Source organism: Colossoma macropomum, unplaced genomic scaffold (genome assembly GCF_904425465.1).
Source record: "Colossoma macropomum unplaced genomic scaffold, Colossoma_macropomum, whole genome shotgun sequence".
NCBI lineage: Eukaryota > Metazoa > Chordata > Actinopteri > Characiformes > Serrasalmidae > Colossoma > Colossoma macropomum.
Window position 1 is genome coordinate 6879936 of NW_023494791.1, and position 24093 is coordinate 6904028.

The 24093-nt window shown below is 38.7% G+C and overlaps 2 protein-coding genes across 3 annotated transcripts in view; one reads left to right on the forward strand and one right to left on the reverse strand.

The window, feature by feature from the left end:
* pla2g12b (phospholipase A2, group XIIB) lies at positions 1 to 7592 on the forward strand. 2 transcript variants are annotated; one of them, XM_036573728.1, is made up of 4 exons: positions 1 to 456; positions 2098 to 2174; positions 3918 to 4083; positions 6678 to 7592. In XM_036573728.1, exons 1-4 carry the CDS (start codon positions 93 to 95, stop codon positions 6794 to 6796), a joined length of 726 nt encoding a protein of 241 aa, XP_036429621.1. In that variant the 5' UTR covers positions 1 to 92; the 3' UTR covers positions 6797 to 7592. The 2 variants fall into 2 exon arrangements, with proteins under 2 accessions (XP_036429621.1, XP_036429620.1); XM_036573727.1 differs by having other exon boundaries at positions 2 to 456; positions 2098 to 2186.
* The window catches only part of oit3 (oncoprotein induced transcript 3), a 23012-nt gene continuing 5859 nt past the window's right edge, over positions 6941 to 24093 (reverse strand). Inside the window, exons 4-9 of the mRNA XM_036573725.1 lie at positions 20004 to 20126; positions 17619 to 17741; positions 15718 to 15878; positions 14139 to 14551; positions 12986 to 13085; positions 6941 to 10453 (exon numbers count right to left, since the gene is read on the reverse strand). Coding sequence (XP_036429618.1) covers positions 10295 to 10453; positions 12986 to 13085; positions 14139 to 14551; positions 15718 to 15878; positions 17619 to 17741; positions 20004 to 20126 — 1079 coding nt within the window. The 3' untranslated portion in view covers positions 6941 to 10294. The remainder of the gene's footprint in view (positions 10454 to 12985; positions 13086 to 14138; positions 14552 to 15717; positions 15879 to 17618; positions 17742 to 20003; positions 20127 to 24093) is intronic.

The window sequence follows — 24093 nt, forward strand, 5'->3', positions numbered from 1 at the left end:
CCCCAGGCTTGTTTGTGCTGCTCGGTGTGTCGTCCTCTCACTCCACTGACGGTCTCTCTTCCCTCAGGACCTTTGGGACTCCCAGCAGCGCCATGTTTCCCCGCTGTGCTGTCCTGCTCCTGCTCTGCCTCTCCACAGGCCTGGCTGCCACCCTCATCGGCTCAGCTTCGGCTGAAGAGGTGCCAGCCGGGGACCCTGTGGGTTCTGACCCTCTAGTGGGCGACGCACCAAAAATGGACCCTCTCGTGGACCCTATAGGGGCTAACACAGTGCAGGCTGACTCCCCTGTGGAAGAAGGCCAGGCTCAGGCTGAAGCCACCCAGGCCACAGATGAGGAGTCTGACTGGGGCTTCGGCTCCATCCGGGACAGCTTCCAGGCCGTCAACGGCTACTTCGACTCAGTGGTGGAGCTGATGGGGGGCCGCAACGGCGTGTGCCAGTACCGCTGTAGATTCGGTGAGAACAGCGCTGGGATTTTGTTTTCTTTTATCCAGAATAGAGTAGTGGGCAAAAGTCTTAATGTGACAGTTAATTATGAGTATTTATCTGGAAACTACAATCGTATGCAAACAGTTTGGCGCCCCTGGTCAAATTCAATGTTTTGTTAAAATGAAAATAAGTGAAGACGACCTCTGCAGAGAACACGCTTCTGCATGTATGAATGCAAAATTATTTTTGATTTGCTGAAATGAAAATATTTTAAAAATATGGCCTGTGCAAGACTTTTATTATAGTTATATTTCTTCTTCATTTTCCTTGTCACAACTTTGTTTTTTCAGGACTCTAAATCATTCTGTTGTTTATTATCTGGTTTAAATGAAAAAAATATATAATAATAATGTAGTCTAAGACTTTTGGACCCCACTGTAAATATACACAATATACAAAAAATTACTCAATATGCAAGAAAGTTTGGGCACCCCTGGTCAAATTACATGGTTTCTTGATTTTCTAAAAACATGAAATGCGGCTTGTGCAAAAGTTATGGCACATTTTGTATTTTATGCTTTATTTTTGAATACGTTAAACTCAGCAAACAGAAATCGTGCACTAATTTAAGTTGTGTGTATGTTAGTTTGTATCATGTAGAGGATGTGTTAACTTACCTTTACTTGGAATTTCAGCAAAAAAGTAATTTGATGGGGCTTTATACCTTTATAACTTTAGAATAAATACAAATAAGTTCAAATAGACTAAAAAGTCTATTTATGCTAAAAAGTAAAAAAGACTTGACTGGACACAGGTTTGGTTCTCCACACATTACTTAATGAAGTATAACCCAATGAAGAAATGACTAGTTAAAACTGGTACAATCTAGATCTCCAGGACAGGTTGGGAAAGGATTAAGCCGACATAATGACAGACATAAAATAATAATTTCTTGTACTGATGTTTATTTGTACTTATTCTGATGTCAAATATGACAAAAATGACAAATATGTTCAACAAAGAGCTTTAAATACACATTTTTCAGGTGGCCTAAGACACAGTACAGCAACATCACAGGCTGCTGAAACTGACATGGATGATTTAAGAACACATTGTTTTACACTGCTCTCCCAGTGCTGTAGCTTCACCAAGCCAAACTCAATCCTGACACCCTCAGACTCAAGACGTGCCTCCAGTGGGTGGTTTGATTCTGCTTTCTGTCGATCTCACCACTCTTCAGTGAACACACCTCAAAGTCGTGCTGTCAAACCTGAAGTCTAAGTCTGCTTTGGGACGTTCAAACAGCTGTTTGAAAAGCTGACAGCTGGATTGAATCAATGTTGGAGAGTTAAATGTTTGCCAACTGTTACAAAACGACTGCTTCAGTATCAGATTAGTATGAACAGAGTAGCGCCGCCACACAGAGCAGAGCTTCAGCTTGACGTGGACAAAGTTCAGGTATTGCTGATAGATTCTTACTTCATAGTAGATAGTGATGAATCTAATCTATGATTGACGCTTACAGGACAAATCCTAACCTGCGTTTGCAGCTGGGATTGAACTGTTTCAGTGACCACTCAATCAGTCCAAATGAAGACCGCAGTGTGTGTGTTTGGCGATTTTATTGAGGTGCTTTTCATCTTCATCAAACAGTCACTTTGGTTGTAGGTAAAGCTCCTCAGGCCCGCCCAGGCTACCAGATTCCTGAACCCAATGGCTGCACATCCTCCCTGCTTGGTTTCCAGGTACCGGAAAGTGTATGTGTCTCTTGAATCACCACTAACATAGATTAACATAGACTAACATAGACTAACAACCTGCATCAAATAGAGATACATTTCCGCTGTGTAGTACGTTATAAATATAATAATCTTACGCTGGATGAGGCACATTGGCCTTACAGTTTGTCTTGTATTGAATGCAAGAACATGTAATCATGACCGAGAGCTACCTGGTAAGTAGTTTGTTCATATTTTCAGTGTTTTTAGGCATTCAGTGTTAATCCTTGGTGTTCTTTCTCTTCTGTTTTTAAAAACATAAGTTTTTAATCTTATAATGTTTTTCAGTAACTACTATACATCATTCTGTTACTGATATAAATTATTCTGTAACTACTATGAAAATAATGTTCGAGAATGCACTGATACCCAGTATGAGTGTCGGATTAATACCGGCAGAACTTGCTGGATTGTGTATCTGAGGAAAAAATGGCAAATTCAGTCAGATTCTGTAACAAATTTAGCATGTAATTATCACAGAATTGCTTGTAGTGCAATCTATTGTGAAGCAAAGTAAAGAAGGTCATGTTAATATATATAATAATAATGTAGTCTAAGACTTTTGGACCCCGCTGTAAATATACACAATATACAAAAATTGCAGTAAGAAAATACTCAATATTCAATAAAGTTTGGGAACCCCTGGTCAAATTACATTGTTTCTTGATTTTCTAAAAACATAAAAACATGAAGCCTGTGCAAAAGTTATGGCACATTTTGTATTTTATGCTTTTTTTCAGTCTGATTCTGTTTTTTATTTAGCATGAAATTATCACAGAATTGCTTGTAGTGCAATATATTGTGAAGCAAAGTAAAGAAGTTCATGCAAGGACAGTAGAAATATGTAGGATAGCATTAGCATTAGCCTAAGAACAATGAGTAGCAGTTTGCATTTCAGATCATCTAATTTTGCACTGTAAGTGATATAAATGACAAAATAGTGATGCAACGATGGGGCAAAACCTTCCATTTCAGTTTTTTTTTGTTTGTTTGCTTGTTTGTTAGAATTTGAAAACAGCATCTGGGCTTTACATTAGGGTAAAATTTCATTTGAATGGACCAATAAAAATAGTCCAAAATTCCAAAAAAAAAAAAAAACTTATTCCATCTTCATATGCAAAAGTTTGAACACCTCTGGTCTATTACCACTTTGTTGATTTTCTAAGTTAAAAATGTTAAAACAACCTATACAGGGAACAAACTTGACACTTTTCTGCAACTTTTGTGCCCAATTTTTATTTATATGTTTAACAACAGTGGAAATTAAAACACAAATAAGATGTGCCATAACTTCTGCAGAGGCCTTTGTATTTTTTTATTTTATGTTAAATTCAGCATTAAAATGCGCAGAAGTGGGTTCCCTGTAGGGGATGTGATCACTTATCAATCACTTGCTAATTGTAGGTTATACAAGTGTGTTATAAAACTTTAAGCCCATCAGTGAGCCTTTGCCGGTGAGGCTTGTTAAAGGGTTAAAAGAAAGGAAATGGTATCAGTATCAGCCGTTTTGCAGGCTGTCAGTATCGATATCAGAAAAGAAAGAAGTGCTATCGTGTATCTCTTAAAACACAGTAGTTGCATTGTCAAGTCAGGCATGGTGAGGTCTTTAAAAGTGATGTTAACACATCAGCAAGTTGATGAAAACAGACTCTGCCTGACCGGAGCTTTTAAACCCAGCATGAACTAAATCCACACACTGTTCCTCCACAGTTTGACATGGGCATCCCGGCCATGACCAAGTGCTGTAACCAGCTGGACATGTGTTACGACACCTGCGGCTCCAACAAGTACCGCTGCGACACCAAGTTCCGCTGGTGTCTCCACGGCATCTGCAGCGACCTGAAGAAGAGCCTGGGCTTTATGTCAAAGGTCGAAGGTGAGAAACACTCCCGTACACGCACCCTCGACTCGCACACTCACTCCAGTGCAGAGAGGTAAACAAGATAGCGGCCTTTATGAGTTTCTGAAGAGCTTCAGTTTATGAAGTCACTCCATTTCACTGCTCTTCTGTGTGTTATCTGCAAACATCTGTTCTTCCTCTTACACCGTCGCTCTCAGGGCTCGAGGCAGAAATGCCTCTGAAAATGTCAAAAACACTAGAAAGATTAAAAATGTGAGGGGAAATCGCCCTGTTTGAATACTGTTTTTCAAACGTTTGATATGTAACATTATACAGTGAGGGAGGTTCAGTATTCAGACACTTTTGTTTAGGTTACTGAAACATTTCCAATGCAAACATATCATCACTGTCCAAAGAAAACCATGTATCTCCATTTTTGTCTACATCATTTCAAAACACCAGTTGTCCTTTACGCTGTGCAAGCAATTTGATGATGAATGGACCAATAGAAATGCTCTGAAATCACTTTTGAACAAAATCTTTTTACATTGACTTACATTGAAAGGAGTGTTTTTGCCTTCTCCTGTAAAGTTACTATTTTGGAGATACTTGATTTTCATTGGACAGTGACAATAAAAAAAGATTATATTTTATATACAGTGCTCAGAAGTATTTTTGGGACACTTCTATCACTTGTCTTTTAGAATGATTTACTATTTCATGAATTGTTGAATCTGTGCTTTACCGTATTCAAAATTACATAATGTCCGCTATATTATGACTTATCAATCGATACTTTGAGTCCAACTAAACAATAGCAAGCTATAAAACTTATTTAAACCCCCATTTTACTTCAGAATAAATGTTGGAAAACTAATCCAAATGTTAAAACCAGAGATCTCCAGCTCACCGTCTGACATGACTGACTCTAAATTTCAGGTAGAATTTTGAAGAAAACTTGAATATCGAGTTAAATTTATCCAACAAAAAAAATATTGGGCCTCATTCACCAAACGTTAAGAACAATTTTCTTCTTAAACCCCACTTACGCAGTTTTCAACAAGATTCTGACATTCGCCAGTGTTTTCTTATTTGGGATTTGTTCGTACATAAGAACAGAGTCTATCCACACTCAAGAGCACAAAGGTGAGAACAGTTCTGCGCTTCAAGAACACGTCGTGAATCTGACGTAGACTTTTTCTTAGGACCTTTCTCAAGAACACACTTAAGAAAAAACGTAATATTGGTGAAAGAGGCCCACGGTCTCTTGGTAATAAAGGAGTCTGTGAGAAAGATTACAGACACACTGAGAGATCAGTGTGAAAAATACCAAATACCAAAATCAGGAGTGAAAAATATACTAAAGTGTCAGAAAGAGGCCTGAAGTGTTCAGACTCTGCCTCTGGACATCCACAAGAGAAAACCCAGACAAGCCTAGTTGATCATCAGCTGTGTAAACTCATGCCCAGAAACTTTAAGCTGTTGTTCCAAAAGAAAGAATATGCAACCAAATAAGCTGACCTAAAAAATACAAAATACTGACCTACATAGAGGAAAGAGACTCTAATGTTTGAGGACTTTTACTCGCCTTGCATAAGTTTTCAGGTAATTATGGAGTCGAGTTAGAGTTTCAGTTAGTAAACATGTTTGTTGTTGCTGATTGTTGTAGCTTTTTTGATTTAATGAAATTAATAAACAACCTTTGAGCACTGTATACATATATATATGCAAAAGTTCTGGCACCTCTGGTCAAACAGATCATAACATAATCCTTGTTGATTTTCTAAATGAACCTAAGTGAACACGCCCTCTACAGAGAACACATATTTTAATGCACAACTACTGTTATTGGCTGAATTTAACACATTGGAGAAAAAAAATATATAAAATATGTCCTGTACATAACAAAGTTTTGGCACAGGTATTACTTTATGGTTTATTTTTTCAAATATGTCTGAAATTGTTCACTAACATTTGAAGAATAAATGCTATGTTTAAGTATGTTCTCTGTAGAGGATGCGTTAACTTATTTTCACGTAGAAAATCAACGTTTAGTTTGATCAGGGAGTTCGAACTTTTGCATGTGACTGTATGTATAGAAAGGTTACATAAAATTAAATCAAGCTCTAGATATTTAGATGGTAATGCTGTTAATTAAATCACACGTGGCGTCATTATAAAAGTGCTATTGGTTGAGAAGATTTCACACAAGTACCAGTCATGGTGAAGGTGAAGGTTCTCAGGATCAACATCAACAGTAAAGGCTACAGAGCCTAGCAAAGACCTTAAATATCCCTGTCCGTACAATTCATTCAATAATATCCTCATTTATGCCATGAATACATACTGGTTTTTTCATATTTATAAGTGCAAAGTCAAAGGTTATTATGTGAGTGAACTGGAAGTGGATATGTTCACTGGAGGTATATTAAACAACAAAAACAAAAGTGTCTGATTGTTGTTTCCCCAGATGACAGATTCAGAGCTCCAGTCAGTAACTGTATATCTATGAAGTGCATCTATATGGTAAATGGGTCGACTGTTAATGTGCAATGAGTACAGGGACAAAGTTCCTGATAAACTGTATGTTACCTAGATGACAGGGTAAACTGTTCTGTTCTCTCTCTCAGCTTGTGAGACGTTTGCAGACACCATGTACAACACGGTATGGACTCTGGGCTGCAGACCCTTCATGAACGGCCAGAGGGCAGCGTGTATCTGTGAGGGAGAGGAGAAGGATGAACTGTAAGAACCTGAGCTCTTCCTGCAAACCATAACGACACACCATCGCAAAACCCCTGCAGACGGATGCAGCCGAGGCTCAGTGGACTCCAAAGAGAGAATCAAAAGACTCATTTTGGGCAAATAAGAACAAGGAGCTCAAACCACAGAGTTCCAGACATTCCTCTTTATTGTTATATATGAAGTTATAGCTTTACTTACAGGGTAATATAACATCGCCGTCCAAAGAAAAACAAGTATCTCCAAAATGGTAACTTTACAGAAGAAGGCATTTCTTTACTTTTAATGCAAGTTAATGAAAGTTATTCCACACAATTCTGGAGCGTTTCTGCCGATCCAGTCATCATAAAATCTCCACACAATACAAAGGAGAGCTACTGTGTTCAAATAATGCAGAAAAGTAAAAAAATCTGTGGACATTGATGATAAATAGGTTATGATTTTGTGTGCTTGTATATAGTACACCCATAGGGCTACTGTTTTAAAACAGGTCTGTTTAAGCTTTGAGAAGTCACCCAGTGGAAGAACTAGTCAGTGTACAGTTTTAGTATTCCACCTTTCGAATTATACTGCTCTCAACCAGAAACATTGCCCCCCAAAAAGATACGTGATAATGAAAACAACATTCTTAGAATAGAATAATAACTCTGACCGAAGCAGAACAGCAAAAGGACAGGTAGACAAATTTGTATGACTGTGGCTGAAAGTCAAAATTATGCCTAACCTTTTCAGTGTCAGTGTGTGCTCTGACTGTATGTAATATATTTGTAATTTATTAAAATGTAACACTGACTTCCCAATTATATTTGTGTTAGCGTCATTAATTTTGTCCATTTACTATATTCTGCAGTTCTGAACACATATCAAGCTTGAAATGGCTACTTTTTAAGTCTGGATCACCCATAAATATTCAACTAAAATTAAACCTACACTATGTAAGTATATTTGGGGATTTGGAGACCTCTCTGGAGAAAATGTGTAATTGCACACAAGCTGCAGAAGAACATTTTGTGAAGCGGGATGCTCTTCGGACCCCTTCCCCGAGAACACTTCAGACTTTTAAATTAGTATTTCATGGTTTACCAGCCTGTTTTTATTCTCTTGACTCAGTAATGCCACTTAAAATGGTTTCAGCTTAAGTCCATTTTTATAGGAAACAGTATGTCATACAAGGTCTTAGTCAGACACAAAGGCTACGTTCACATTACCCAGTTGAAGTGGCACAAATCCGATTTTTTGCCCTAATGTGACTGAAACACTAATGTGTTTTCAGGACTGTGTGAACATGCAAATCCGATCTTTTCAAATTCAACCTGGGGCACTTTCATATGTGGTCCTAGTCAGATACGTATCCGATTCGTGGCCGTGCGACCTTAATGTGACGCTTAGATCAGAATTCAGGCGCTTTTTTTCCCCACTGTGCCTGCGCCAATCATTCAGCGTTACCATGGCAGCAGCGCCAAAACAGAAGTTAAAGCCTGTAAACGGTGGAAAAGCAGCTCATCTCACCTTTTTCTCCTTCGTCTCGCTCTAATAATGAAGCTGAGAGCTGATCAGAGTTAATTATCTTCACAGCGAAGCTCGTTCTGCTCGTTAGTCTGTTTGCTGTTCATTGGTGATCACATGATTTGCTTACGTGACCTTACTAAGACATACGCATGCGGGTCGTTTTATGAGACAGTTTCGTTTACATCAATAGCCACGTTTACAGTTTATCAGAATAGAATACGTCCATGTAAACACCTCAATCTGTACAGACTAGTCCGATTGAGGCCAATCGGAATGCAGTTTCTATCCGACTGAACGAGGTGAGTAATCCTGTAAATAATCTGTTAAACAGTAGAATAATAACCGTGTAAATGTCTGTATCTGATTACATTCCCTGAAAGTTTAAGTCCGTTCTGATCATGTTCGTCGCGTCATAGCGAGAGTTTATACCATTCAACATGGCGGAGCAGAAACTGGTCTCTGATCTTTAAAAGACGGCGGTGGGACGGACGTCCAACTTATGTGTCTCAGAACACAACGTCTTCCTCTCACCGCTTCATATGTATTAAATTGGATTGGCAAAAATCTGTGCATGTAAACAGAGCCAATGAGAGATTTGAGTCACTTAACTAAATGAATGTGAACCATCATGTCAGAGATTGGATCTGAACCATATGTGTGTATATATATATATATATATATATATATATATCATACATAGTACTGTTCAAAAGTGCATATTTATTTGTGTCTGTTTATTATTATTATGATTATATGTATTTGACTGGTAAAGGGAAATGAATGAGTTCAGTGCTACAGAGCATCCATTAACTCACAGGCCTGAATAATGTAAGATGAATTCACTGCTGGCTGATCCACTGAATCAGATCTATATGAAGTGTGTCTCTCTCTAAACGCTGTGTAAATTCGATGTCATCGTGTGTGATGAGGATGAACTGAGGTGGAGGTGTACAGTGATGAGTGAGAGATTAGCTGAAATCATTCTGTAGTTGCAGATGGGATTACTCAGCTGGAGCGTGCAGGGGTTAATATGGTGTGTGTAGATATAGGGTCATTAGGTTTGAGTGAGCAGTTGTAGAGCTCAGGTTACGGCTAAACGATACAGGTTAGAAGCCTAAATGTGATTTTTCTGAACAATATTGAGACTGCGATATAAATTGTGACGGTTTTCTGTGAGTTCCAGGCCTGGTCACAATCACTTTTTCAGGCTTCAGGTTTGATCATTGAAGGCAGTGTGCCGGACGGTTGTAGCAGTGCCACATACACAGCACAGGGGTGTTTGTTTGCTTTGGTTGGTCTAACTCATCTACAGACGGTTAATAAGCTCTGTCTTATCAGGCTGACTTCATGCACATATGAAATGTAAGACAACACTGTTTATAATATAAGCTAAAATTAAAATTACAATGCTTGTAATTTGAAAATAGCATTTTTCAAAACTGTGATGTTGATAAAAACAATTAAAGGGGTATTCCACCAAATTTTCAACATTTCTGAATAATCCAATAGTTGAGCTATAAACAAAGTTACTCAGATTGGTTTAATAAGAAATGGAGCACTGTATGAATTTCTTTACAGTGGTGGTGATAGGAACCAGGGATCGCAGTGTCTTCGGTGCACATATAGCCATTCTATCCAAAATAACCTTGATGGGCCTTCTGAGTTTTTTAGGCTGATAATGCTGAATTACTGGTACAACAAAAAAGAATCTTTGAGTTTTCTTTTGCCTTAGAACACCCTGCATGTACCTTTCCGCACCAAAAAAAATCCATCTTTGGCTAAAATCTTAAGATAAAACTATCATAAAATATCATAACTCAGGCAGCACTGTGGATGCAGGTGAGGATGTATTTTACATCCATCCTCACTCTGAATGGCCTTGTTTGCATCTTAACAATTTATTTATGAAGAAAAATTGATGGAATTCCCCTTTAATTATTCAGCACAGGTCAAGATCAAAGGTGAATGAGTGATGGTGGAGTGTGGAGTGTGGGTGTCAGGGGTCTGGCAGTATGAAGATGGGTCCGCCGGTCAGCATATGTTTCTCCTGGTGCTGCTCGGTCCAGATTTCTCTTCTCAGTCGTCTACGACAGCCCTGCGCACAGCGAGACTCACCCTGCCCGCACACCAGCACCCGACAGTGCAGGTACACCTCCTACACACACACACACACAAATATGATTCACTCATAGAAACACTGTCATAAAAATATATAAAAACTAAACTAAAAAATATTATAATACTATTAATAATAGTATTTAAAATTGTGTTTTAAACAGAGGAATGTTTACTATCACATATCAAGAGCGTTTGTCCATTATTGGCATTGGGGCGCTGCCCTATCACTTATTACAAGCAAAAAAGAAGAAACAATCATATTGAAATAAACGGCTGTTCTTCTGCTAAATACATAAAAGTTTTTGATTGATATACAGTGCTGTGCAAAAGTCATATTAGAAAATAGTTCAAAGCCATTTATCTTGGCAATAAGAGTGTTTCTGACAGTGAAAACTTTTAGCATTAGAATAAATACAAGTAAATATAAATACAGTACAAATAAAAAAATGATTTTTTTTTGTGTGTTTTTGCAATAACATCTATAAAACTATATGTATATAAATAGACTTAGTGTTTTCATCTTATCTATACACCTTGTGGAGTTGGCTTGTAACTCACACTGACAGTTTAACAGGGAGAAGGTTCTCCACAAGGGGGAGCTATTAGTGCTCAAGTAGCTTTTATGTGCATCAACAGAATGGAGGACCTTGCGTAAATAACACAGTAAAAAAATATGCAACTTTTTAACGTAAAATTTTAGGTTCACTGAATTTCAAATCATTTAAGAAATGTAAAAAACAAATTATTCTTCTTAATTTAATATTAATTTCATTCAATTAACTCAAACTTTTAAGTTAACCAGGTTACTTACTTGTTTAAGTTAAACAAGTTGCATCTACATCTTTTTTTACAGTGAACAGTTATGGAGACAATTTATCTCATGAGAAACATTAATTTCATCAGCTAGGTTGAGGATGACCACAGGCAAAAAAGCAACAAGGGTGCTATAGTATCAATGTGAGCGGGGTAAAGCAGCAGAATACCCAGATAAATAGCTTTTATTTTTATTTCCAGGTGGCCTGAGATAAAAAAGAAAAAAGAAAGAATAGTTGGGTCAACTTAAACTTTAAGGCAACTTACTTCACAGTTTTTTTGAGTTCATTCAGCTTGAGAGGATCAGTGAACTCCCCTTTCTTCGAACGGAGTTAATTAAAAAATAGAAAAACTTGTAAAGTAAATTGCATTAAAATAGCACATATAATAGAATGGTTAAAAAGTTGTGTACATCTATATCTCGGTTCTTGCGTTTTTAACTTCTCTTACTTTGCTCTATTGTGCTTTCTGTATTTTTACCTCCTTTCTCTCGCTTTCAGTGAACTATATCGACACCTCCTTGCTTGGTGTGTATGACTGTGTTGTAAACATCATTTCCACCATTACTGTCTGAACTTTGTGCATCACATCCGTTGTGATGTGTATCTATTCCCTATCAAAAAAGTTGGGACGCTGTGCGGACTGTAAATAAAAATGTTGAAACTGAGAAAATGTATTGTTTTTTGAAAAATACATGCCCATTTTGAATTTGATGGCAGCAACATGTTCCAAAAAAGTTGGGACAGGGGCCTGTTTACCACTGTGTTTAATCACCTCTTCTTTTAACAACATTCTGTAAGCATTTGGGAACTGAGGAGACCAACAGCTGTAGTTCTGAAAGTGATATGAAAGTGATAGAACCCTAACCCTAACCCACGATTTCCAAAAAGAATTTCAAATGTTGATTTGTCAGACCAGAGGACACTTTTCCAATTCACCTAAGTCCATTTTAAATGAGCTCAGGCCCAGAGAAAGTGGCAGCATTTCTGGATCCTGTCTGTATCTGGTTTCAAATGTAAGTTTTATCTTGCATTTGTGGATGCAGTGATGAACTGTTTTCACAGACGGTGGTTTTCAGAAGTGTTTCTGAGCCCATGCAGTGATTTTCCTCTAAAGAATCATGTCTGTTTTTAATGCAGTGCTGTCTGAGGGCCCGAAGATCACGGCCAACCAATATTGGTTTTTAGCCTTGTCTCTTGCATACAGAGATTTCTCCAGGTTGTCTAAATCTAATGATATTATGTACTGTAGATGATGAAAAGCAAAAGTTCTTTGCTATTTTACTCTGAGAAACGTTATTCTTGAATTGTTGCACTATTTGACCGTGCAGTCTTTCACAGAGTGGTGAACCCCCGCTTTACTTCTGAAAGACTCCGCCTCTCTGAGATGCTCTTTTTATACCCAGCCATGTTACTGACCTGTTGCCAATCAACCACCAGGTGTTTTTTTAGCATTACACAACTGTACCTGCCTGTTGTTGCCTCTGTCCCAAATTTTTTTGGAACGTGTTGTTGGCATCGATTTCAAAATGTGCAAATATTTTTCAAAAAACAATCCAATTTCTCAGTTTCAACATTTGATATGTTGTCTTTGTACTATTTTCAATTAAATATAGGGTTTAAATGATTTGCACATCATTGCATTTTGTTTTTATTTACATTTTGCACAGCGTCCCAACTTTTTTGGAAATGGGGTTGTAAAAAAAGAAAAATAATAGCACAGTCTAAAGAGACGCCAGCTCGCTGATCTTACTCACTCTGTTGTCACTGCCAACGAACTTGAAGACGGGGACCTGGTAGTGTTTAGAGAGCTGGTCTCTAGCTGTGATCTGACGCACTGTTTCATCAGAGATGCAGCTGAAAGAGAGGACAGGAGAACATGGACAGAGCTCTCTACGTTCTGCTAAGCATCTCTTCTGTTCTATCACAAAACATGAATTCAGAACATTGTGTGAAGCTTCCGTTTGGGTACATTAACTCCCTAAAACCCAAGAGACTGTGGACAGACTTCTGTTCCTCACTCTCACAACTTCTCCCTCGAAAATGGTTCTTCAAGTGTTCTTTAGTAAAGGCAATGGTTATAGATAGAACCGTGACAACTCAAAGACCTCTGTGGATGCATCAATGTTTCTTTGCATGGTAACTGGTTCTTTTCTATACTCTTAAAAAGATGTTTCTTCAAGGCTTCTTTAGTAAAGGGAATGGTTCTATTTAGCACCATTAATTCTGTATAGAACCCTTTGAATGCTTAAACGGTTCTTTGTATGGTGAAATGGTTCTTTAGATTGATGGAGAATGTGTTGTAAATGGTTCTATACAGAACCTTTTTGAAAATGGTTCTTCAGATTGATGGAGAATGTGTTGTAAATGGTTCTATACAGAACCTTTTTGAAAATGGTTCTACAGATTGAGGGAGAATGTGTTGTATATGGTTCTATACAGAACCTTTTTGAAAACGGTTCTTAAGATTGATGCAGAACCATATACAACAGCCTCTACTCTTCTGGGAAGGCTTTACACTAGATGTTGGAACATTGCTGTGAGGATTTGATGGCATTCAGCCACAAGAGCATTAGTGAGGTCAGGTACTGATGTTGGATGATCAGTTCTGGACACTCCAACTCATCCCAAAGATACTGGATGGAGCTCCATCACTGCAGAGAACACAGTTCCACTGCTCCACAGCTCAGTGCTGGGGGGCTTTATACCCTCTAGCTGACACTTGGCACTGGGCATTGTGACCTTAGGCATATGCAGCTGCTCTAGAGCATCCCATTCTATAGGTCAGTTCTATTATATACCTGTGTCAGCACTGGGTGACCTTAATTAGCTGAATGCACTAATTAGAGGGGCTGTCTGGACAGTGTATGTGTGGTTGGTTCTGCTGGACAGTAAGAAATGATGACTGACCCATCCCTGATGAGGTAGTATTTGAGGGCCTGGTCTGCTCGTGGTCCTGGTGTCGCGAAGCAGGTCTCCACCAGTGTGGCCAGGCCGTCCACGCGTTCGCGAGGCTCCACGCCGAAGTAGAGCGAGTCTCGCAGGCGGAGCTGCGGAGGCTGCCGGTACGGCTCAGAGAACTCTGCGCTGCGGAAGAGCTCCAGAACGAAGGGGAAAACGCCCTGACTGTGGCCAGACAGCTCCAGTGCACCACTGCGGGCACTGGGCACGAAGCCGTCCGAAACCTCATAATGGCCCGGAAACTCACAGGTGACCGGCAGCAGCAGCTTACTGGTGCGCACAATCAGATCTCCAGTGCTGCCCGGACTGGACCTAGGCAAACCGGTCACCAGATTAGTGCCCACTATTTTATCATCAATGACCTGGGAGAGAGAGAGAGAGAGAGAGAGAGAGAGAGAGGGAGATAGAAAGACAGAAGGAGGAATAGAGAGAAAATAGAGACAGAGAGAAATAAAAAAGAGAAAGATCGAGAAAAGGAGAAGAGAGGATGGAAAAAGAGGAGAGAGAGAGAGAGGGAGAGAGTTTGGTGTGGTGTGGTGAGTATACAGATATAAAAAACAAAGTACTATATATTATGTATAACACACATATATATATACATATATATATATATATATATATATATATATATATATATATATATATATATACACACACACACACACACCATTCAGGTATAACATTATGACCACCTCCTTGTTTCTACGCTCATTGTCCATTTTATCATATATACATGTGTATTTTTGTATTTATCATGATGAATGGACCAAAAATACACATGTATATATGAACTCATTAACTTCTTTTAATACTAACTTGATCATCATCTGATACAGTGATATAAATGGGAAAATATATAGACCACCCAGGCAACCAAAGACCACCCAGCTTCTAAGACGTCTATCCCCATCTCTCAAACTAATTTCCAAATTAGGTCCTAATAGGTGGTGGATAGTAAGTAGTTACATTTACTCAGTTCTATGTCATTATTTACAATTTTACTGGAGCCAGTTTTTAGTTTTTTATATTTTGTACAAGTTTTAAAGTTACGGTTCACCCTAAAATGCTAACATAGCTAAAATGCTTACAGTCCACCAGTGAATTAAAAATCCAGTTTCGCCAGTTCGCACGATTCTCTAGCACAGAACCTTTTATGACTGAGTTTGGGTTTCATAATTCACTTTTCAAAATGAGCAAAAGTAGATGAGCGAAAGAAATGAGTGAATTAAAGAATAGTTGTATCTTTTATGGTTTACAATACACATGTCCCACATTACCCACAGCTTCCATAACACATGAATATAATAATAATAATATGTGGTTCTATTTCTGTTTGTCTCAGGTGCTTACAGAGCTTACGGGGAATAAAAGCCTGGGAGCAGTCAGTGTGATCCCATTTGCCTGCACAGAATCAGGGTACCTTCGCCTGCAGCCTGAAGAGCTCCTAAGTGGGTCTCCTTCACAGAGCATGTTCCATGAAAAATGACTGTGATTAGTGTTTGGTGCATTTCTCCTCAGCGGGCCTCACCTTCACCACGGTGCCGCAGGTCTTCAGGCTGAAGCGCAGGTTGATGTGAGTGCCGTTAGAAACTCCTCGGCACGAAGAGTTGGACAGGAATAGCTCCAGCCCGCCCACAAGGTCTTTGGGAACAGAAACCTCAATAGAGCTGGGGTCACACTGCACAGGGACTGCAGGGAACACACACACACTGCTGTCAGGAGGTGAGGTCATGCATACAGTGGGGTCCAGAAATCTGAGACCACATCAAAAATCAGGGATTTTTTTCATTTACAGTGTGTAAACTGTGAATTCACTTCTTTTTTTTCTATTTTTAAATGTGTATATTGTTAATGCATCACTATACCAATGTGCAATATAATCAATACTCCATGTGCAATATGTGTAATATTCTTAAGAGTTTATGGTTTTTTATTTAGAATGTTTATATTGTTAATTTTGTGATGGATAGAGTTTATGTTTTATCTTTAGTATTATATATATTGTCTATATCAGGGGTGTCGAACTCCACCACTGAAAGGGCCGTATTAAAAAATCTTAAATTCGTGGGCCAGCAGTGTTTTTATTTCTTTTATTTCATTTTGCTGTGACCCGAATGGCCCATTATTTATTGGCACATATACAAAAACTGCAACAGCAAAATAGGAATACTTGAACTATTCAACGATAATTTTAAATAAAAAAAAAAAAAACGTTTTATATAAAACAATAGGCTGCATTATCTACAGATAGCTGTTAAACTTCTGTAATGTCCCCGGGTATTTTTTTAAAACCGCCTATTTCTCTGAACTAGACATCAGGCATCTTTTATTTTTGTGTAACCGCTGGCCCACAGAAGGGGGTCAGAGCACACATTATGTTGCAGTGCATGCTGGGAATTGTAGTGCAGATCATGGAGAAACAGGCCAATATTAATAGAATATTAAGGTAATTGAGTGCGCCGAACTGGATCGTGCCACGGGCCTTGTGTTTGACACATGGAGTCTATACAGTAATGTCATTTTTTTTTTTTGAGTGCCTTGCTGTATCTTTGCTGCTGTAGCACTGTGAATTTCCCCTGATGTGGGACTAAGAAAGGATTATCTTATCTTATCTTATCTTATCTTTAATACCTGAAATTAAACAACAGAAAAGTGTAAAATTGTGAAAATTTCAAAACAAAGAAAAGTTATGATGAGTAAAATGAAAAACAAAATTACATTTTTTGAGCTATTTCTAGGTCACTTTTCAAATGTAAGTAACCCTTATCTCTTTAACTGAATCAGACGACTATCAGGTGGATCTGATCTGCTCAACAGAAGCTTTTGTGCATGCGGTCATTAAAGCAGAAGGGCAACGCAGCAAATATTAATAAATTCTGAGATTTATGTATTTCAAAGATTCTATTTTTCACTCAAATTATTATGATACTAATATAATTTATAATAAAACAAGTATATTAAGTATAATAAATAAAAACACAAAATAGAAGCATTTTCACGATTGTCAGACTTTTGGACCCCACTGTATGTTCCATATGTATTATATCCACTCCCCAGACACTTTTGGAGATGAGTTTTAGTTCTGACAGTGGCGATATGTAAGTATCTATAAGTGAAAAGAATTTGATCCTAACCTTAATCTCAGTAAGCAAAAAGAAATCCTTTCAGTTAAAGAATCAAATATGTCACTTCCATAAAAAGCACTTTACATAGTTAGGATCATTTGTTGGTCCTGATATTGTAGGTTAATCCTGTTTTTGTCCTGGACATACAGGAAAACAAACACACACAGCCTTGTAACTATGAAATATTAAGGTTTAAAGATTTTTCAAGCTCCATTCTGGGTAATTCTGGGTAAATGAAAGAGAAAAAAGAGTGTGTGTGTGAGGCTGAACAGATGTAAGAGATGTGCAGTGGAGTGGAGCTGACCCTGACAGGTGCGCTTGTCCTCCCCCAGCGTCAGGCCTCTGGGGCAGTGGCAGTAATACGAGTCCTGCTCCTCCATGCAGCCGTGACTACAACCTCCGTTCACATTGTGGCAGCCTGCGATGTCTGAACAGAGCACAGCACACCACAGCATTAACCACATTCAGCCCACTGCCTTTGGATTTAAAGGGAAAGTTCAGCAAAAAATCAAATTAGATAGAATTTTACCATCACCCTAGATGATCAACCAAGACATGTTTGGTGTCTGTTTGCTTCTATAGGCTAAGTTCACATTATCAGGCCAAAGTGGCAGATCTGAGCCACTTTCATATGTGGTCTTAGATTGGATACATATCTGATTAACAAGGAAGATCAGATCAAAATTTGTGTTTTTTTCTCTGCACACGCACCATCATTCAGTGTTAACACTGTGGCAGTGGTGAACCTGACTTAGTGCCAGTAAACGGTGCAAAAGCATCTGACTGTATTTCACCTTCACCTCTCTCTGGTAATGAGAGCTGCTCAGAGTGACTTATCTTTGTGATGAAGACAGAGGATTTGTAGTGACGTGAACTACCACTCAATAAAGCCTTCCAGGTTTGTCAGACACTAGAGGGCGCTCCTGAGAGAGTCCAAAATGAATGAGCCCCTATGAAGCTTTTGAGATTTAGAGAAATGCTCTCGTTTTCTGAACACATAGCAGCATTAAATACTTCAACACTGCTTTTATTGTCTGAGTGCTCCAGTTGTTGGCCTAAATACATGCTTCTACTTTCCAAAATTAGAGGAAAGTCTTGCACAAATTAGAAACAACCTTTATTCTTCACTTTTAGCCGTTCACCCCATTCATTGTGCACTCACTCTCAGGCGCAGTCATGTTTTTTGATATTATGAGAGAATTGGGAAGTGGCCGCAGGCTCCCCTTAAACTGGCTCTGACGAAGGCTTGGTCTGCTGGAGTCGGATTCACAAAAGTGTCTTATGAAAGAAAATCGTCTTAAATGTGTTTTTTCTTAACTTCATTCTGAAGAAAAAAGTCACGAAAAAATATTATTCTTCAAATAACTTCTTAAGATCTATCTTATTTTCTTTTCTTAACTATTTCTGTTTTCTTAAGAATCGTTCTGAGAACAAGTGTTTTCCTTGAAAATATTTAGTTCTTAGCTGTTCTCTTAACCTTATGACGGACTCACGCTTGTCTTAGGCTGTAAGAGTTGATAAGTTGAGCATCTAATTTTAAAAATGTATCCACTCCTGCCCGTCCCTGTCTCTAGCTTTCTACCGTCACCCCACAATTATTGTATTTTCCCATTTTTTTCTTGTTGGCTGTTTCTTCCTCCATCACCTCTAATTCTTGTTTGCTAAAATCTTTTAAACACTTGGTTTGATGTTTTTCCTCCATTTTGCTCCTCTGAGTGGATTAAACTAAAATAACGGAAACAGTTAATACAAATTCAAAATGTATCATCATTTATGGTACGAGGTTAAACACAACAGAGCCTACATTAGAAAATAATGAATATTTTCTTAAGAAAATCATAAGAAAATAATTAAGATTATTTTAAGAGAATATCTGAGAACTTCCTACGTTTTTTTTGAGAACTACGTTTAAGAACATTCTCGTGAACTTCTTAGTAAGAACCTTCACAAGTGAGTTTTCGTGAATCCGGCCCCTGGTTAGTTAGTTTGTTGTTCATGATGCAGGTGGCTCCTTTATGAGGCACTGTTGATTAGGATGTGCGCATGTGAGTCACTTCAGAACACAGAAAGATCAGATCTGAGCAAAAAATTAGAATGTAGTCTTTGCTTTGCACCAGAGCTAAGAGCTAATACGGCTGACAATCCAATTCAACTCAAAATGTTTTTGTATCGCTCTTTTGGCAACAGGTGTTGTCACAAAACAGCTTCACAGAAATCCGGGTCCAAGCCCAAAATGAGCACGAAATAGGAGACAGTGGCAAGAAAAACCCCCCTAAGAGCAAGAGGAAGACCATTTAAGACGAACCAAGAGTCTAAAGCAGAACCCACCTTCCTCTGGTCGACACCAGACAGCAAAAACAATAGCACAACAAAAGCAGTAGGAGTTATGAAATAGTGGATAAAGAATTAATTGATGAAAATACAATAATGAGTAACGAGAAAAATTAGACTTTATGTGGTTTCTGACACTGTATGACATTTTGCTGGAAGAAGCACAGCTTTGCTTTGTTATATACAGCATCTTCATCTAAATTCTGCCTGGGCTTTCATGTTAGTGACAATACAGCCAATATAAAACTACTGAAACAAATTACGTCTTTGCTGATTGATTGCGTTTTGGGGAAAGGTCAACACTGAGTCGATTTTTTTGACAAACTATCACTTTAAGCCAACACGTGCCGAGTCTCACCATTGCAGGTCTGGCCATCCGGGTCCAATACTCGTCCTGGGCTGCACTCACACCTCCAGGAACCCTTGGTGTTGACACACACTTCAGCACAGCCGCCGTTGCCTTTCTCACACTCGTTTACATCTTTCACACAGAACACCGATGCAGAAAGATGAAACAATGAAGAAGACGAGCACTGTGAGTGGACTACATACTAAACACGTGTTTGGGGGAACACGGCATCAAGAGGGTGCAAAGTAAGGTTCACTTTAAAGGAGACTTCAAGTGATTTTTCACTTTTTTACATCATTATATCATTGGTGAACAAAGTCATTCAGAGTGGTTTGGTGTAAAATGGTTAATTGTGGAGACTCAGATTTCTTTACAGTGGTGGTGATAGGAACCAGGGGTCACCATGACTACAACACAAATATAGACACTGTAATATTGCTGCACCTCCTAGTTATGTCTACACTCACTGTGCTTTTAGACTGCCTCATACCACTCAGTGCCTGCTATCATGTAAATACAATAAATCTGTCTCGTATGCTATGTAAATATGCAAATATATATACTTTTATTTCTACTCTCTTATACTTTGAAGTTATGTCTATTTTTATTGCTATTTTTATTTTCTGCTTAGTATATGTAAGTGTATGTGCACCTATATGTCTTGCTACTGAAACACTGCAATTTCCCTTCGGGATCAATAAAGTTCTATCTATCTATCTATAGACATTATATGTAACGTTGATAATGGTGAAATAGTGATAAATTTGAACAGAAAAAGTTTTCTTTTGGGGACTACTACTACAAAGGCTTACCTACTTACCTCAGTTCCCACCTCTGCTCTAGAACACAGTATTTCACATCAAACCACTCTGAGTGACTGATGACATTTTAACCACTTAATTATGAAATTATGAAAAATCAGTGGACTTCCCCTTCAGGAGGCCTAGTTAAAAAAAAAAGATGTGTTACAGTAATAGGATTACTTTTGTAATGTCATTACAAAGTTGGTACAGTTAAAATGTTTGTAATCACATTATATTTACTGACTTACTAAGAATACATTAATTGCATTTTAACCCCTAAGTGGTCAGGGCCCACCAGCAGGTCCAAAGTTTTATTACACGCTTCTATAACCTAAGAATAACTCAGCCAGTTTATGCTGAAGTCCCTGTAGTTACTGAATAATAAGTCTTAGTATGTAATAAGCCAGGGATTTTAAGGGGTTAATTACACGCAATGCATATAAATCATACATTTCCTCTATATAGATTATCCGTGCCTGTCCTTGTGTATAATTTGTGCATGCATGTGTCGGCTGACAGCGAATATAAGCAATGCAGCATGAGAGAGGAAAGAGTGTAAATCCCACAATCTAATCACACTAATATGAAACGGATAGATAGAGATCAGAGTGATAAAGAAGAGAAAAACCACACCTCATTTAAACTAACCATCCCAACCCACTGCTAAACCATGATATGGCAATGATGTGACACTGACAATAAGTGGAAGAAAACAGCTCAAGACTGCAAAAGGATCAGATTTAAGAGAAACGAAAAGAGTGCTTAAAGGAGTGAAAGACAGATACAGAAGGGGAGAGAGAGAGAGAGAGAGAGAGAGAGAGAGAGAGAGACAGAGACGAGAGAGAGAGAGAGAGAGAGAGAGAGAGAGAGAGAGACAGAGACAGAGAGAGAGAGAGAGAGAGAGCAGAGAACACTCAGTTTGATAAGATGGGCAGTATTACGTAATGACAGGGTTTTCAAAGAATGATTCACATTCCCAATTAGATGAGAGTCACTGTGTAATATTCCTCCAATCTTTCTCACAAACTTGACTCAGCCCTCTCCTGTGCCCTTTTGTCAGTGTTAATATGTGCTAATGTCAGTCAGTGGACAAATGTTTTTCTCTTCTGTCTGTTCGGAGATAAAAATGGAAAATTGACTTTCAGAAGCCTCCCATTGTTACGCCATCTGGAGTATACAATTAGAGCTGTATTAGTGCCAGCGCCAGGGTCTATTAAGGCATTCTGAGGCCCTTGGCTGACTCTTACTCTAACCTACCACGCCTCTGTCAACATAGCAACACAGCAACACAGCAACAAAGAGAAAAGCTGATTTTTAGCAACATACCTACTATATTTAATACAACTGTGGCCCTAACTGGCATGAGGCCACTGAGGTCCAGACCTGGGTAGTTCTGGAAGGGTATAGACAGATGAATGGATGGACGGATGGATATCTATATAGATCTTTATCGTCATTGTTTAAAAACAATGAAAAAACATTTAGCAGCTCTGGAATTGACAGCTAGGACATAAATAAAAAAGAAAACAAAGATAAATAAGGCCAAAGACAAAGATAAACACAATAAGACAGTATATACTATACAGTATGTATAGACATACTAGTGCAAAATGAAATGATATATAGTGCAAGATGAAAAATATCTCAGTCTTAGTCTCAGTGAGGCGGGGGAGGGGAGGAGGGACATCTGACTGTCTGTGGGAAGAAGGCTTTTTTTATCTATATAATTCTAATATAGTTATTTTTGCTCTGATTCATCTGAATCTTTTTCCTGAGGGCAGGAGGGAAAACAAGTTATGTCCTGGGTTTTATGAGAAAGTGGAAATAACAATGCACTCAGCAGTGCCTGGTTCTCAGCTGACCTTAGAACAGCTGTAGTTTGGCCATGGACTTAACTGCCCACTACATACAAGATGCTAGGCTTGTACTGGAAAGCAGTACACAGACTATAGGCTAACATATGACATTGCTACAATAAAAAACATGAGTTTACGAGGGCCGTTAACAGATTATGATAAAAAAAAAACAAAAAAAACACCTATAATGCATTTTTGTTTGGACCACTCATAACTACAGCATGCTTTAGCACAGTCACAGTAGCTGATCAGTTTAGGCTAAAAGCTCCATAGTTGGCCTAATTATCTAATAATTCAGATGCCAGTCATACAAGGGCATGTCTGCTGAGCTGGTGACCTGGTAGTCTCCCAGGCAAAGCATAACACCAGGGGCTTTATTTGGTTACGTGGCTTTATATCTGACATGTAACACTGCAGTGTGACATGCAGTAAACGTACTACATTAGCCCGCTGTTCTTGTCCCTGGGCGAGATTCCTAACCCTACATTCTCCTACCTCTGAAACATGATTAAAACTATAAGTGGCTCTAGACAAGAGCATCGGCCCAAATGAGTAAATGGAAATTGTATGCAGGTCATAAGGGCGACATTAGAGGCAGTGAAACTGTCTGAATGTTGGACCCTGGGCTGCAGCCACTAAACTAGACCAGCATGGCTTGTCACCATTCTAACCAGCATACATTGTGTTTTGGATGCTGGTATTCTGGACAGCAGCAACGGAAGTTGAGATGCTGATCACCAGCAAAACCAGCATATGTGGTGTTTTGGAAGTTGGTATGCTGGTCAACCAGCATGACCATGCTGGGTGACCAGCTAAACCAGCACTAGACCAGCGTTCTTTGATCTGTTGTTTTCTGCAGTCAGCAGGGAAGCCCATTAAAGGCTAATACAATGTTGGCTGGCCCAACTAGTAAAGCTGGTTTTGTGGCTGAGTCAGCCATAAAGGCTGAAGGTTCTGGTCTATGTGTATCTTGTTTTAGTAAACTCTCCCTAGATCAGCGGTCAGCTACATGCAGCTCTTTTACTGCCCTGTTGTGGCTCCACAGCGGAATTAGATTTGTAGGTAAAAATAAAATAATCCTCCTTTACAGTAAAATAAAGCTCTGCTGATCGTTCAACACAGTTAATGTAGAACTTTAACCCTGAAGACTGACGTGCAGACTGCTGGTCACCATAACAACACAGAAAACAGTCTCACCTAGCTAGTAGCTAAAGAAAAGTCAAAGAGAGAGATTTAAAGGGGAACTCCATCGATTTTCACCCTGACCGCCTTTTGGGGAACGGTCTGACTGCAGAGCTGCAGATTTACACACCGGCAGTTTCACTCCAGTGGAAACTGGAATCTAGGTAAGAAACGTTCACGAGTGAAAGAAATTAGCCACCATGCATATCACTGTTAGCCGTTAGCTTAGAACACACAAAAACGATCTACCTCGCTATC

Coding starts and splice junctions, on each gene's coding strand:
- pla2g12b (XM_036573727.1), top strand. CDS start 93: ATGTTTCCCCGCTGTGCTGTCCTGCTCCTGCTCTGCCTCTCCACAGGC. Junction 2,187..3,917: donor GTTTCCAGGTACCGGAAAGT/GTATGTGTCTCT, acceptor GTTCCTCCACAG/TTTGACATGGGCATCCCGGC. Junction 4,084..6,677: donor CTTTATGTCAAAGGTCGAAG/GTGAGAAACACT, acceptor TCTCTCTCTCAG/CTTGTGAGACGTTTGCAGAC.